A 15,406-nucleotide genomic window follows, 5' to 3' on the forward strand; every position below is an offset into this window, starting at 1 on the left:
TAATAAGGGCATTCTGTAAATTTATTTTTAGCTATTTGGATTTTTAAAGCCCCCTTCAAATGGAAATTCAAACGTCAATTATTCACGTTGTTCTTTGTGTAAATTTATTTTTTAATGTTGTACTACTTCAACCATATCTAACTACCGTGAAAAAGTCGTTTTTACAGCTTTATATGCACAGCTCATCCCTGAAGACTATTTTCCATGTCTTAAATGTGTTGTACGTAATGATAGCTGTAGTGTTTTGTGATTCCATCTATAAATATTCCACGACCCTGAATAAGATCCTAGAATACCAATCGGAACGGAACCTGTATTTGAGTGCATTTGCACTCTTTTTAAGCTTCAACCTGCATAGACTTAGCAAGCTCGTCTACAATTCCTTAAATTTGAAAGATAACAACAAATACATCCAGAAACAGCATAAAGACTCTGGGGAATTCTTAAAAGGAGTCATAGACAAATACAACAAAGAACAGGAAGTCAACAAAAAGTTGTCTGAAGAGATTAAATCATTGAAGAAAGAGGTTGAGTCTAACAAGCAAATGATTTCTGAAATTGAAAATAACAAAAAAGCTTATTTGGCACTCAAAGACAAATATGAAAAACTTTCTGAAAAGATTCGAAAAGAAACAAAGAAAAATAAATAGACTTGCAGTATTTTTGTTGAGGATGTCCGTAGGGGATGTTGCCAACAAAGATTTGGTTCATCATAGAATTTCTGATTCCACTTTTTATTTTGTACAACAATCACAGCAGTTTGAGGATAAATCTTTGAGATTCCAAATAAATTATTTATGATTTTTTTCAAAAGGCAACCCTTTTGCCCATGAAGAATATTTATAAATTATTTACGATAGAGAATGGGATCAGAATGACTATGCCAGTCATGGAATACATAAGCTCAAGGCTAAAAACGAACGAATCTATCAGAAACTTCATTGCCACATTTAAAACAAAATATAATTCTATGAATATCGAGATTTGCCAGGTGGACGAAATATTAAATTCTAGAACAGCCTCAAAATTGCCATTTAAAACCATTGATACGAGATACCGTAAAAATAATTTGTCTGAAAAATATGAGTTTTTTAAAAAATATTTACCAAACGAAATAGTTCAAATAGGTCTTTTAAAAGAAGAAAGATTGTGTAAAATTTATGGAATTTTTTATACAAACAGATGTGGCCATTATATTATGGAAGATGATCACGATTTGATTAGTGTTGATTTGAATATTATAAGAAATAATGTCTTTCTGTACGAAAACATGTGCATTGTGGCACAGGGTAAAAAATCAAGTAAAAATAATATCTTCGTAGTAGACGAGATATTACTTCCGGAATGCAATACTTACAGAGGACAAAACAATTTCCTGGAGAATTCATTGCCTAGAATCTGTATTTTTAGTAAATTTACAAATCAAATCGAGTTTATTTCGAAAATTCTAACAAATTTGAATCCGGATGTTGTTGTCATATCTGTGGATAGTTATGCAGCCTTAACAAAAATTACAAATCTTCGTGATAACTTCCCCAACTTTGAAATCATAATATTTCAGTCACGAGACTTTACAACATTCTTACCTTCAAAAGACAATGAATCATTCTCATCAAATCCATTTACATTAGAATTATTTGACAAGCAAATATCTATCATAGATTTCAATTTATATAAATACAAAAGAACTGGGGTGTTTTGCAACAACAAACCATTAGAAGCATTTATGAAAAGCTATGTTTCCCAAAGATCCCCAGATCCATTTGGAGGTTGTAGTATGATATATAATGAGATACCAAATGTGATCGTGATTGCTCAGGATTTCGATCCATTCGTCATGAATGTCGAAGGAGTTACGATCATTAGTATCTCTTCAATTGAAGAACAGTCATTCGCTTTTATTGATTTGAAAAATGGAGTTTATGAGGCGCGATTTGAATAAACTTCTACTGTATCTATCATACGTAAATGCTTATTGTCCTGTTGAATATTGGATAATCTGAGGCAATGATCAACAATACTGATCATAATGATGAATATGCTAGGTAAAAAGAATCTGCAATGCTATGATACTAGCCAATATAGATACTGCTGGAAATCTTTATTATTTTAAATTACTTTTATGGAATATGGAAAGTTTAATATTGCCCAAATATCTTAAGTTCTCACGGTTGAGTAAAACATCAGCTTCTTACCATTTTTTATAAATTCAGAAAATTTTTCTGAGTTTATTCGTCATAGATTTTTAGAACAGTCTAATTTCATCTATTTCTTGAAATATCAAGTTATGGAAGATATTGCTCGATACTTTTAGCCACTTTAGTCTAATTTTTTTCTTCCATCCTATGAAACCATAGGCTGTAATTCACAGGTTATCAAATGGTTTTGTTCTGTTTGATAAAAATTTTAAAAACATTTGATAATAAATTTTATCAAATATCGACAAACAAAGTAATTTATTCAAACTTTAAACATTAATTTAACCATTAATAGAAAGGCTCATCAAGAAATAAACATCATTTTTGGAAAATGAATCTTTAATTGTCTGGAACAAACTGGTGAAATTTTCAAGTCTAAAATTTTCATAATAAAATTCACCGAATGGAGGTATATGGTTTATGATCCAATATTAAATTCCACTATAATTCACCCCCATGACAAAAAATTGTACAATAAAGCTCTCTTCTTCCAAAAGTATTGTTAGAACAGATCTATTTGCATTTAATTTGTATGACACTCGGACATTCGCTACCTTTTTCTATTCTCAAATTGAGAAGGTTTGGTTTATAGTTCTACGGAATGGGACACTGAAGATTGATAACAAAACTTTTTCAGTAGTTAAAATTCTTCCCAAAACAGCCACAATACAATTCGATTCAGAATCGATAAAAATCACCAACCTCCTGGAAGAAGTTGGCTGTAGCCAGCTTTTGGTCGATAAGTTTCTAAAAACTTGCATAAACAGCATTTCAGAATTGGAAGTTCTAAAAACAATTTCAGGATTACAAGATCAAAGTCTCCTAATTGAGTGTTTAAAAAGGAATAAGCTATTCGAGAGTGATCAGAATGGATGGAATTTAAATTACAGCACATACATAAATTTTCTTGAGCGTAAATGCGAGCCTATACAAGAGTCTATAATGTATGAATTAGAAAACACAATACTTAATTCAGGGATGTTAAAAACCTTTAATATATCTTCTCTATGGACCCATTCTGACTTTACAGGTGATGAATCGTCCTCTACACAGAACGAAAGGATGTCGGAGTTTATTTCAGTTGGAGGCAAAAACTGGCCATACTCTCAAATTTCCAAGCATCCGGCTACAAAGGAATGCAAATCATGCTATGCTTGTTCTTCTGAGTCGGATTGTTTATCAATAAGCAACCATGATAAATTTAACGATTGTGATGTTAAAGGTGATCAATCATCTTACCCATCTGGTTTTAATACTTCCACTGGGCAACCAATAGTTAATAGGACTAGTGAATGCCAAATAATAAGAAACAAGAGCTTTAATCAAACTGAACCTACATTTATTGAAAAAGTAGGAAATAATTTCAATCTTAGGTTGGATTTCTCAAAAGATTCATGCCCCAAATATAGAAATGAATCATCAACATCATCTCTTTATTCTACTCCAGGCTCAAAATCTTTTGACTTGGAAAAGATAATATCTGATAAGACACTTGAGAAGGAAGTCTTACAAGAAAAAGGGACTACGGAATTTGCTAATGCACTATTTGAAAGTAAGTATGGCCGCACACCTAGAGCATTAGCCAAGAGGAGATGTAAGAAACCAAGTATTTTTGATGACCAATTTGATTATGACAATGGTCATGGCCATTGTGACTTGTATTCTAAAAGCAGAGATGAAATAGAAACCCTAACCATCCAATCCAAAGATAAAGCCCCCCAGAAATTGTCTAATGCACATTTTCAACTTTTATACAAATATAAATCAATTTGTACAAAGAGAAAGTGCACATACTCCTCGAGTAAGAGAATTAAATTTGATTTCATCATAAAGGAGGAGCCCGTTATTCAATATTTTGATGAAATAAGAAAGGATTCAAAACTGTCTGTTGAGTTTTTTAGTGACTTTGAATTTTCTTCAAATATACCTAAGGAAAAATTTAGACAAAGAAGCATGTCACAGTATGAACTGAGCAGAGCTGTATATCAGCAAACAGAAGATTTGGAGTTCAGAAAATATGCCAAGAGGCGAACACAATCTAAAAATGAAAAGGTGCCCGAAAAGTGATTCTTTTGGTGTCTATGGCCAGAAATTTATGTGGCAAATATGTATAGATATAAACTATGTTTTGACATCTGAAATTGATATTAATGTCAAAATATATCTTAAATTAATAAATTTACTAAACAATACAGTATTTTTTATAGCTTCAATTCAAAGAACTCGGCTACATTAAATATTTCTCGAAACTCTACATTATACCTCCATCCAAATGAGTAAACCTCCCTATTCTCTTCTCTTCTAGTAGCTATGTATCCTTCACTCTTTACTTGCTTCAAAAAATCATCAACATCTATATTTTTAAAAATATGCATTTCTTTCAGGGACTCTACACTACTGAAGGAATTATTTTCACTACCGATTAGGGTAAATAGCATATAGAGCCTTCTATTATCATCATTTAATGGTCTAACTTCATCATCATTTTGTTTACTTTTTCTTATAAAAAACTTATCCGCTTTATAAAAATCTAGAGTGTCTGAAGGAACAATTTCCATGCCAAAATTGTGCAAATAAGTGCTTGACTCATCTATTAAATCATATGTTTTCGTCTTGTTGGCATCTGTTATCATTCGGATGTCTTTGAAATGTGTTTGTCTATTCCTGTTTTGGTTTTCAATCATCAGACGAATAATCTTTCCAATATATGCAATATCTTCCATTTGTAGGGGATGATCTATTAAAAGTTTTACCATTAGCTCCAACTTCGAAAAATCGGAATCGCTGGCTGTCACTAATATTTATAAGTTTGGAACCAAAAACTTCTCGATATAGATTATGTCAAAGCTACAATGATACAACTTTGCCAAAATCATTAATACTTTGTATAATGCCCACTGTTGTTTCAAAGTATATACCAAAAGAATAGTAAGTAAATGAACAACGGTCTTCCATGGACGTAAGTAAAGAATTTTACGAAAATTCTGAATGTATTGAAACAACTATATAAACTTGTTCTTATATTTATCCATAAATTTAGAAGAAGAATTTCCAGAACTTCGCTCTGCTAAAATTTATTCAAAGCATGGTAGCTTTTCTAAAGCGTTGGATGTTTACAATGAGTTACTGCCAGAAATTTCCGAAGATGATCTTTCATATCCATATATCCTCTTGGAATATGCCATATGCTTATTTGACAATATTTCAGTCGAAGCAGAGAATGAATATAAAACGATATTATCTGGAAAATCTTGTAGAACTGTAAATCCTGAAGAAGACATCGAAATTTGTTGGAATAGTTTAGAAAATTGTCGAATAACATTTGAAAAGTTACATCTGAAAGATATGCTGCTCAAAGTTCATAAATATCTTGGTGACGTATTAGCATTTAATAATGACTTCAAAGGAGCCAATGATGAGTACTTTAAGGCCGTCGAAAACTCTTCATCCACCTGTAAGCTAATCGAGTTGTACGACGATATAGCTGATTGCTACAAAAATGTGGGGGATTTAGTGAATGCATGTGCGTACTATAAAAATATTCTGTCCTTAGTAAAAAATCCTATAAAGCTCAATAATTATAGAGAAATGTTATCACAGATAGAAGATCAAGCTAAAAACACAAATCATTAGGTCTCAAAATAAGCCAGGAACTTTTGCCATTCTCGGTGGTACTCTGTCTTTAATAAACTATTTTTTATTTTTCTAGTTGTGATCTTTATTATTTGTAAATTAAAGTTTATATCAAATAAATATTACTAGCTGCTATAATCATTGGTTAATAAAAGATCGTCATCAAATCATCAATGGCAGTTTAAGTAAATAAGATATGGAGCTAGAGAATGAGGCTTTGAAATAAGTTGAATATACAATAAAGCTATTTTACTATTGATTAAAAAATACATATATACTCTTTTAGACAAATTGATACAATCTGTAGTGTTTATAATACTATTAATTTAGTGTAAATTTTATTTTCACTTTAAAATTTCTCATTCATGTCTCTATCAGATTATTTACTTTTTAGGTTATTGAAAAATAAAAGAACAGTACATACTGTATATTGAACTATAAATGGTTATATTCTCTTCAATATTCTGAAGTATTATTTTATTTATAAATAAACTCTTATTGGAATATTTATTTAGTATAAATTTTTTTGAGTGATCTACCCCACATGAACAGCATAATATTGTATCAGATCTTTGGATTTAGCAATGTGCTTTGTGATGTAACAATATCCCAAGATAGTGCAAAGGAAGGTGTTTGCTATGGTGATGAATGTCGCAACCAGGTTGATGATGGGGATGATGAGATATTTCTAGCTGAGACATTTGGAAAAATTTCAGAAAAAATTTCAGAGGCTAAGGTCAGCGTATTTGAGCTTCTAGGTGGTTTAGTCAGTGAGGCGACATCACAGATTGGAGATGTTTATGAGGGTGCAAAGTCTGGAATGTATTCTGGGTATGAAAAAACTACATCAAAGATTGGAGATATTTATGAGGGTGCAAAGTCTGGAATATATTCTGGGGCTAAAAATACTAATAAATTTCTTAGAGATAAAGAGAGACGGGCATTGAAATTGATTTTAAAAGAACAGCTGGATAATTATAAATCAGATATTGATAATTCTGAGGGTAAGAAGCCATCAACAATTAATACTGCATTATCAAATGATGTTATCACCTCATTCGAAGTAAAAAATGGATTGGATTTGAGTAAAGATTTAAGTCATAAGGAGAAGATACTTTCTCCAAAGCAGATTGCTATCTTGTTCAGGCAACTTAATGGTGAGGATGTCGATGTCGAAGCTGAGACATCTTCTGGAGATTTAACTTCTAAAGATGTTAACTCGTTGACAGATTTGGCACTTTTTAGCAATACTGAGCACAATGAAATAGCTGAAAATGAAGATCTTATTTCAAAATTTGATCCAAAGGAACATGAACTTCCAGAAGATTTAGATGATTTTATAACCCCAGAAGATCGAATTGAAACACCTAATCTTCTATTGATTGGTACTCTTGAGGAACAAGTTCAAAATGCTGGTCTGAATTCAGTTGATCATAAAAAAATGGAAGGTCTTTTAAGTTTAATCAAAGAAGTGAACTTTCCTGAAAAATCATTATCCCACTTGGCAAATTCAATAGTTACCAATCTTCTTAAGGACATTACTCAAGATACAAATCTAGCAGTTGTTAATTTTGAAAACATTAAGAAAAATTTGATTTTAATTATATATTCGAAATTATCACCTGAAAATGCAGAAAGCCTCATGGTTTCATGCTTAAAAGACATGGGATATTTGAAATCTGATGAAAATTAATCAGTCAATCTCCTTAAATATTTATCTTAATAAATATTCTCTATCAATGGGATCAAATTTTGTTTATTTGCAAACCATCAATATTTTTAGAATAAATTTTTTAATATGCTGCTTATCAAGTTTGAAATACCATATTTATAATGTTTGCGTGTTTAAAATCTATTATACTACATTTATAACGGCTTATTTAAATATGCCAAAATACTATTTTTTATTCCATAATAGTCATCACCAACTGATCAATAGTAAATCAAATTTTTAATAGGATAGGTCTGTGTAGTAAATATTCAAAATTATATCTAATGCTATGAAACGATATCTCATATAGAATTAATATTTGATAAATCAATTTATTTATCAACTTCAATTTTTCTATAACTTAAAATCAATATTCATATCTTCTCAATTTTTCGGGATATTGCAATCTTATTTCTAGTTTTATAATGGAGAATTATCGCACCAACAACTGTCAGAATGAGTGAATATACTAAGATAATACATATACAAGGCCATACACCTATTCCTGAAAGTCCGAAGCTAGAAATAATTTCCTCTCCAGATTGCCCATTGTTAGTGACTCCAGTCAATTGGTTTTGAATCACAGCTCTAAAAGCATATTGAACAGGCGAAATCCACATTATCCATCTGACAAATGATGGAATTGTGGATGGTTGGCTAAATCCTCCACTATAGAGAACAAACAATATACTAAACGTAATTCCAAGTGCTTGTGCAGTGTCTGGTGTTGAAGAAATTGTACCGACAGTCAGTCCTAATGCAATTCCAAAAACACATTCGCTAATCAAAATAATGAGAAACGTAATATACCTGAAAAAGTTGTAATTTAACCCAACAATGTAATATACACAGGTTATGTATGGAATCTCAAAGCATAATAGCGTTAGGAATTCAGAAAGAAACTTAGAGTAGTATGCCTCATACCCAGAATAAAATCCTGACTGTCTTTCTCTTGTAATTATTTTAATTTCCTGAGGAAATGCATTTAATAACGGCCCACTTATTCCAAACAGTTCATTTATTACCAGAAATGTGAGAACTCCTCTAAAAGTGTATAAGTTGACTGTAGAAATATTAAGTTGGAAGAATGTAAATCCAAATAAGAAGGCAATAAAAACCCTCTGCGCTCCTCTTACCCTCATATATGAAGAATTTCTAAAGATGTTTTTTAGATTTCTCATTATTATATTGGGCACAGTAATCCTAAAACCCTTTCTTGGTGGACATTTTATTCTATTCAATATTCTCGGCTGGGCTTCTCTCTCAATGCCACTCCATTTAGATTTCAAGGTATTAATTGTTTCAATACTCTTTTTCGAAGCATCAGTAGATCGATAATCAACTGCTATCGTGTCTAGGAAGTGGTCGGCTGGGTTGGTATTTTCGGGGGTCTGAAATCCAGCATTATTAAAAAAATGGATGCAATCGTCTATAGCTCCATCAAAAATAACTCCTCCGAGTGACATCAAATAAATTTTATCAAAATACTTCAGCATTTTGTATGAGGGCTGATGAATTGTGACAATTACGGTTTTACCCATATTTGATATCGTTTTCAAAAGCTCCAAAATGTTAATTGCATTAAAAGAATCCAGGCCACTAGTTGGCTCATCCAGAAATATAAGAGGTGGATTCCCAATTAATTCCAATCCTACGCTTAAGCGTATTTTCTCCCCACCACTTAATTGGCTCACATATGTATTCCTCGAATTGGTCAGACCCAATAGACTTAGTAATTCGTTAGCTCGGCTATATGTCTCTTCACCAGTAAGACCCTTCTCAATGCATGCAAAAGATAGGGTTTCGAGAACACTCTGTAATTCGTACGATTGAAAATTCTGATTTACATATGACATGATTCGTGGCCATGATTCTGGATCTCTATTGCCTCCATTTAGCAAAATATCACCATTCAAACTTAATCCATCCATGTTCCTCCCAGCTAAAACATTCATTAATGTGGTTTTCCCCGCACCACTGGACCCCATAAGAGCTGTCATAGTCCCAGGATTGATTTGACCATTTATGTTATTCAGAAGTCGTTTTCCTTTTGATGTTGTTAAAAGTATATTCCTCCATGTAATTTCCGCTTGCAATTTCTCAGTTTTCATTGGGGAATAAAATTTGAAAAGTTTTTGAGTAAGTATATTAATTCCAAAATGCAAAAATTTTAGAACAAGTTTTATGATAAATGTTTGAATGGTATTGGCTGATATAATATCTATCCAAGCCATAAATAAGGTTTTGACCGTTTTAATCTAATTTTGGTGTTTATTTAGCCTTAATTTACCGATTATAAATATCAAAAATTTCGACGATAAAAAGAAAACACAATGGTAATAATGAGCACTTAGTTAGGCGAGCTATGCTATCATGATTCATAAAAATCTTTTAAAGTAATTTATATATCAAAATTCGCAAGAAAATAATTTGCTCCTTTTTTGATTAATGGGTGTCTCTTTTTACCTTTACGTGGTGCTTCAAAATATTCCTCAATATCCTCAATCGAGTATCCCATCTTCGCCAAAGCTTTCAAATAACTTTCTATTTTCTCCTCTTTTCCGAATCTTTCCAACATTTCTTCGACTTTGTTCAAAATATCTCCAATGTTGAAATTTTCGAGGAATTCCTTTTGGGATTTTAATTCTGATGCTTTTACAAACCTTGTGGGAACTTGATCCTGAACAATACTTTGAGACTCATTAATCGGAATGTTGCAGATATTCGTTAGAGATCTGTTCGAACAAATGCCATCTTTGTCTTCAAATGTCTGTCCAGTTTCATAGTTTTTATCTTCAAAAACTGTATTTCCAATATCTTTGATAATCATGGAATTAAGTTTATTTAGTTCCTGGTTAAAAACAGAACCACATCCATTACACGATCTTTTGAGAATTCCATCAATAATTACAAATTTTGTTTCCGGATTTCTACATTCTCTACAGAGCACAAAGATATCTATAAAGTCGTACAATATAGATTGGAGCCTCAGATCCTCGAAATTACCATTTAGCACAAACTTCTCATTAATTTTGTCGCTTTTCCCGGAATTTGTAATCTGCGTACAGCCTAAAACATTTCCCATAAATTTCAAAATGTGATTTGGGTCTCTAAAGAGTGATTTCGATATTATATTGAGATTTTTCAGAACAGTTTTGTTTGATTCAAAAGAAACTACCAGTTCTGGCATCTGATATCTGTAAAACTTATCATTCGTAGATCTGTCAATGGGAATCATTTAAGGGTTATGAAAATGCTTTAATTTTCTCCTAGTGTAAGAATTTATGACCCATATTATAGTAGTTAGAATACTAGTCTCGTAAACCTTATCAGTTTCTCAAGAGTGTTGGGATTTACTTTAGTTGATTAATTAAGTTCTATACTCAAAAAGAGTTTTTGCAATATATGGTACTAGAGCTTGATTGTAGTTTTAAATCAATTATATAATAATTTTAATCATCCAATTTTTATAATATGAAGGATGAATGCACTAAATTTCAAAGATAACCAGCATAACTTCTTTAATAGTGAATGCTATATATTTATTGTAATCAAAACTATACTTGTCATCCATTGTTGAAATTATTTAACGGTCTTCATAGAATTATGCAGTACTATTGTTTTTAAATTAACCTTGTTGAGCTGATGGGTATTTTTGAACAAATCACAAATACTTGATCTCCCCAGAATGTCAAAAAAGTTTTGTATAAAAATTTCTAGAAAAACTATAGATACTTCAAATTATAAGAAGAAAGAAAAATGTATCGAAGATGAAAACTCCTTTATGCCCGATATTCCGGAAAGTAATGTAGATGAAAATATTCAAAATAAGATTGCATCGAGAAATTTGCTAATATCAGATGGCAAACTTAGAGCTCAATCTAAATCCGAACATGATAGATCAAAAGAATTTTATGAAAATGCTATTGAGGATATAGCTATAAATAAGGAGTGTAATAATGCCGAAATTTTTATAGATAATTCCGTAGAATATCTTCTTCAGTATAAAATTGATCCACGCTCTGATATTTCCATCTATAAAAATGGAGATCCTCCTCTAAAAAAATTAAGAACTCCAACAACTGCAGAAATAAAGAAAATTAATAAAAGGAAATCTGAAGATGATGGAATTTATAAAATACACTCTGAGTTATCAGAACTAGAATCTAAGGTTTGTGCAATTGATTTTGAGGAATCACCCGTCATTGAGGGCTCATTAATCGACAAATCAAGAAAAGAAGGAAGAAATTCCCTTTTTGGGTGCAGATCAACCCCTGTTCTTATGAAACATCAGAAGTATGGAGTTGAATGGATGAGAAATAGAGAAGACTCTTATGTTTCTGGTGGAATACTTGCAGATGAAATGGGTTTGGGTAAAACTATTCAAATTCTTTCACTAATTCTGGGAGGAACTTCTGATCAGTTGAATTTAGTTGTTGTTCCTGCAGTAGCGTTAGCTCAATGGGTTTCCGAGATCGAAAATCATTTCCCTATCCATTTTGAAATAATAAATTGCCACTCTACAAAGATTAAGTCAAAATTTACTAAGAAGATGTATGGTTTTAATTCGGATGTTCATGAAATTGATAGCTGTAAAGTAAACACCAATGGCCCAGTGAATTATACTAAGAATGAGTGTGACTTAAAAGTTTCCAAAGGCACAGGCGGGATTAGCTCTATAAAAGATAATTTAACCCTACATAAGCTATATATAACTACCTATGGGACTCTTGAGAGCCAATATCGTAGAAAAATAAGCAAATTACATGGGATTGATTTTTACAGGGTTATTCTTGATGAGGCTCATTGTATAAAGGATGCATCCACTAGTACGAGCAAGGCTGTGTGTGCTTTGAAAGCACAGAAGAGATGGGCTTTAACAGGTACTCCTTTACAAAATAGGGTAAACGATCTGCTGTCGCTATTAAGATTTCTTAATGTAGATCCGCATGGATACTACTTTTGCAAAAAGTGTAACTGTAAAAGCAGCAGCTGGCTAAGAAGACACGAAATAGATGATGCCATAAAGGTTAATGCGCTTTCAAATGACAGAAATGATAAACTAAATCCCACTATTTTTCTTGGTGGTTTTTTTTGCAAGTGTGGCCATTCAGCTTCATCTCACTTTGGATGGTGGAATAGAAATATCTCAACTCCAATAAAGGATTTTGGCCATACTGAATATTCAGTAGAAGTTTTCAACAAGTTGCAACTTCTAACTAATAAAATCATTCTCCGTCGTACAAAGCTGGGCTTGGAGGAAGAATTGGGTTTGCCCTCTAAGGTGGTTTATATTAAAAAGTGCATCTTTAGCCCAGAAGAGAATGAATTCTATACCTCACTATATACAAATACACAAATGGAATTTAACAAATATGTCCAAAAGATGGAAAACGTCAACAATTTAAATTATGTTCATATTTTCGATTTATTAAACAAAATGAGGATGGCAGTTAATCATCCATACTTATTAATTCCCAAGAATGAGCGTACGGCATTCATCTGTGGAATTTGTAACGAAGAAGCAGAAAATCCAGTGAAATCCAAATGTAACCACTATTTTTGTATGAAGGAAGCAGAAGAGCTTTTTACCAATTCTGGTAAGTATAATATTCAGAACTCCCACCCTAGCGTTACAATCTGTCCAGTGTGTAAAATTCCATTAACAATTGATTTTAATTATACGGAGAATGGCATTGGAAGTAATTTGGGAACTACTAATTGGGTTACTTCTACAAAAATTGAAAAGCTTATAGAAATTCTGTACTCAACGAAAAATAAAAAAGAAAGAACAGATGAAGACAATCCTCGGCAGCTTTCTCCAAGATCAGCACCGAAATCTATTGTGTTTTCACAATTCACTCAATTTTTGGAAATTTTAAGGTGGAGGCTGGAAAGAGCAGGGTTTAAAGTGGTGAAAATATATGGAAATATGTCGATTACCCAGAGAGCAGCTGCCATAAAGGAGTTTAATGAAAATCCTGATATTACTATTTTTTTAATTTCTCTAAAAGCTGGTGGTGTGGCTTTAAATCTAACTGCAGCAGAGCAGGTTTTCTTAATGGATTTGTGGTGGAATCCAGCTGTTGAAGAACAAGCCATGGATCGGATTCACAGGATTGGGCAGTTTAGACCCATAAAAATCTACCGAATTATTATTGAGAACTCTATAGAATCCAGAATATTGGCATTACAGCAAAAGAAAAGAGCATTGTTCGAAAGTACCGTGGATAATGACCAAGTTGCGTTACAAAGACTAACTCCTGATGACCTGATGTTTTTATTCAACTGATAATATCCACAATTAAGTTATAACTTTTAAAGACACACTATATATATCATAAATGACGGTCAGAACAGTATTTCAGTGATTTATAATCTACAATCCGATAACAGGTTAAGGTAGTGATTTTACAATAGGCAATTTAGTAAAAACAAATTTGATTATATTAAATATTGGAAAAGATCAATCTCCATTTATTGTTCAGACAAAATTGACTGATTATGTAGATTTTGAACTAATAAATAATTACATTTATATCAGCAACATGGCCCATAGAATGTTTGTAGATTTTGAAAGGTTTACAAATGTTTGAAAATGATTAAATTATATTTTGACAATAGATCACTAGAAATATCAGAGTTGTGTAGCTATTGAAACGATACAATATATTTCATTTCCAAAGTCTGCTATTATATATAAATTCTATTATCTTTCATGATCAACTTATTAATATACTCTTTAATCACCCTTTTTAAAGCAATTTCCTAATTAATATTTTGGAATAAACTATTCTACATTTAAAAATATTTTGTAGAAGCTTATTATAATATAAATTTACCATTTTCAATATTTCCATCCATAGAATATTAATTTATAATAAATATAAAATTTTTGAAATGGAAGTCTTTGGAACACCCCTTGAATCTCTTTCTAGATTTATACAACCTGATGGTACTATAGCATATGCAAGTATAAATCCTGGTGAAACTGTTGATGAGTATACATTTCCACTTAAATTTGAACAGCCTGATGGTACTAAAGTATATACAAATATATACATGCGTCCAGGATTTATGCTTAAATCTCCCTCACCATCAAGTGAGGCACAGTATAGAACTATGTATCCTGGTGAAACCATAAATAGTATATATCCTGATGTTACTGTGGAGTCTAGTGGTACTATTACTATTAAGGACATTAGTGGTGCCATTATGCATGTTAATACAAGTGAAAAACCTATACCTTTGACTGTATCTACGCCTGTAAACCGTCCATACCCAACGTTTGATTCTCGAACTGAAGCATCTTTTTTCGACATGACTACGCAATTCTTCTATCAGTATAAGGAATTGATAATATTCGCAATTATTGCAGTTATTTTATCTACGATACTCGTAAGTCGTTTACCAAAACATCTCAGTGATAAGAAGTTCCCAAGGAATCAATATATAGGTTTTGTATTAGGTGTGCTTGCAATATCCCTTCTCCCATTTTTATTTTTGAGTCCTATATATGCTGTTATTATGGGGACTGTGATATTCTTAGGTGGTAATGGTGCGATTTATTATCATGCAGTTAAAAGGAGAGAAAATTTTGTTGTAGGTGAGGGTCAATTTTAGTAGTAAAATATGACCTTCTATTGGTGATTTTTACTCATTGCATCAATAAAGAAGTGATTTAAATTCAATTGTTTAGTAATAAAATAAGTTTTATTTAAGAAGATTCTGTAAAATATTCTTTGGAGTAAATAAATGAAATTGCTAATTATGTAAGTAATTCAACTCTTCCAAGAATTGTAAGCTTCTTCTGTATTTTATATCCACCAACAAAAACTGTTAATAATATTTTTCAAATAGTTGA

General features: G+C 31.6%; 1 protein-coding gene across 1 annotated transcript; it reads right to left on the reverse strand.

Moving 5' to 3' along the window:
- Window positions 1-338: 338 nt before the first annotated feature.
- LOC147075380 (ATP-binding cassette subfamily G member 4-like) lies at window positions 339-9,542 on the reverse strand. The gene is made up of 2 exons (XM_085942463.1): window positions 8,852-9,542; window positions 339-382 (listed from the first exon to the last, which is right to left on the reverse strand). The coding sequence occupies exons 1-2, from the start codon at window positions 9,540-9,542 to the stop codon at window positions 339-341; spliced, it is 735 nt and encodes a 244-aa protein (XP_085798589.1).
- Between the last annotated feature and the right edge of the window lie 5,864 nt (window positions 9,543-15,406).

This window comes from Rhyacophila brunnea, unplaced genomic scaffold (genome assembly GCF_057557595.1).
Source record: "Rhyacophila brunnea isolate RB1 unplaced genomic scaffold, BYU_Rbru_1.0 scaffold_145, whole genome shotgun sequence".
Taxonomy (NCBI): Eukaryota; Metazoa; Arthropoda; class Insecta; order Trichoptera; family Rhyacophilidae; genus Rhyacophila; species Rhyacophila brunnea.

What these genes read in the sequence shown, in the direction of transcription:
- LOC147075380 (XM_085942463.1), bottom strand. Translation starts at nt 9,542, where the DNA reads ATGACAGCTCTTATGGGGTCCAGTGGTGCGGGGAAAACCACATTAATG. An exon ending in TACTGATGCTTCGAAAAAGA is followed by an intron (nt 383 to 8,851) that starts GTATTGAAACAA and finishes TTCAAATTTAAG; the next exon opens with GAATTGTAGACGAGCTTGCT.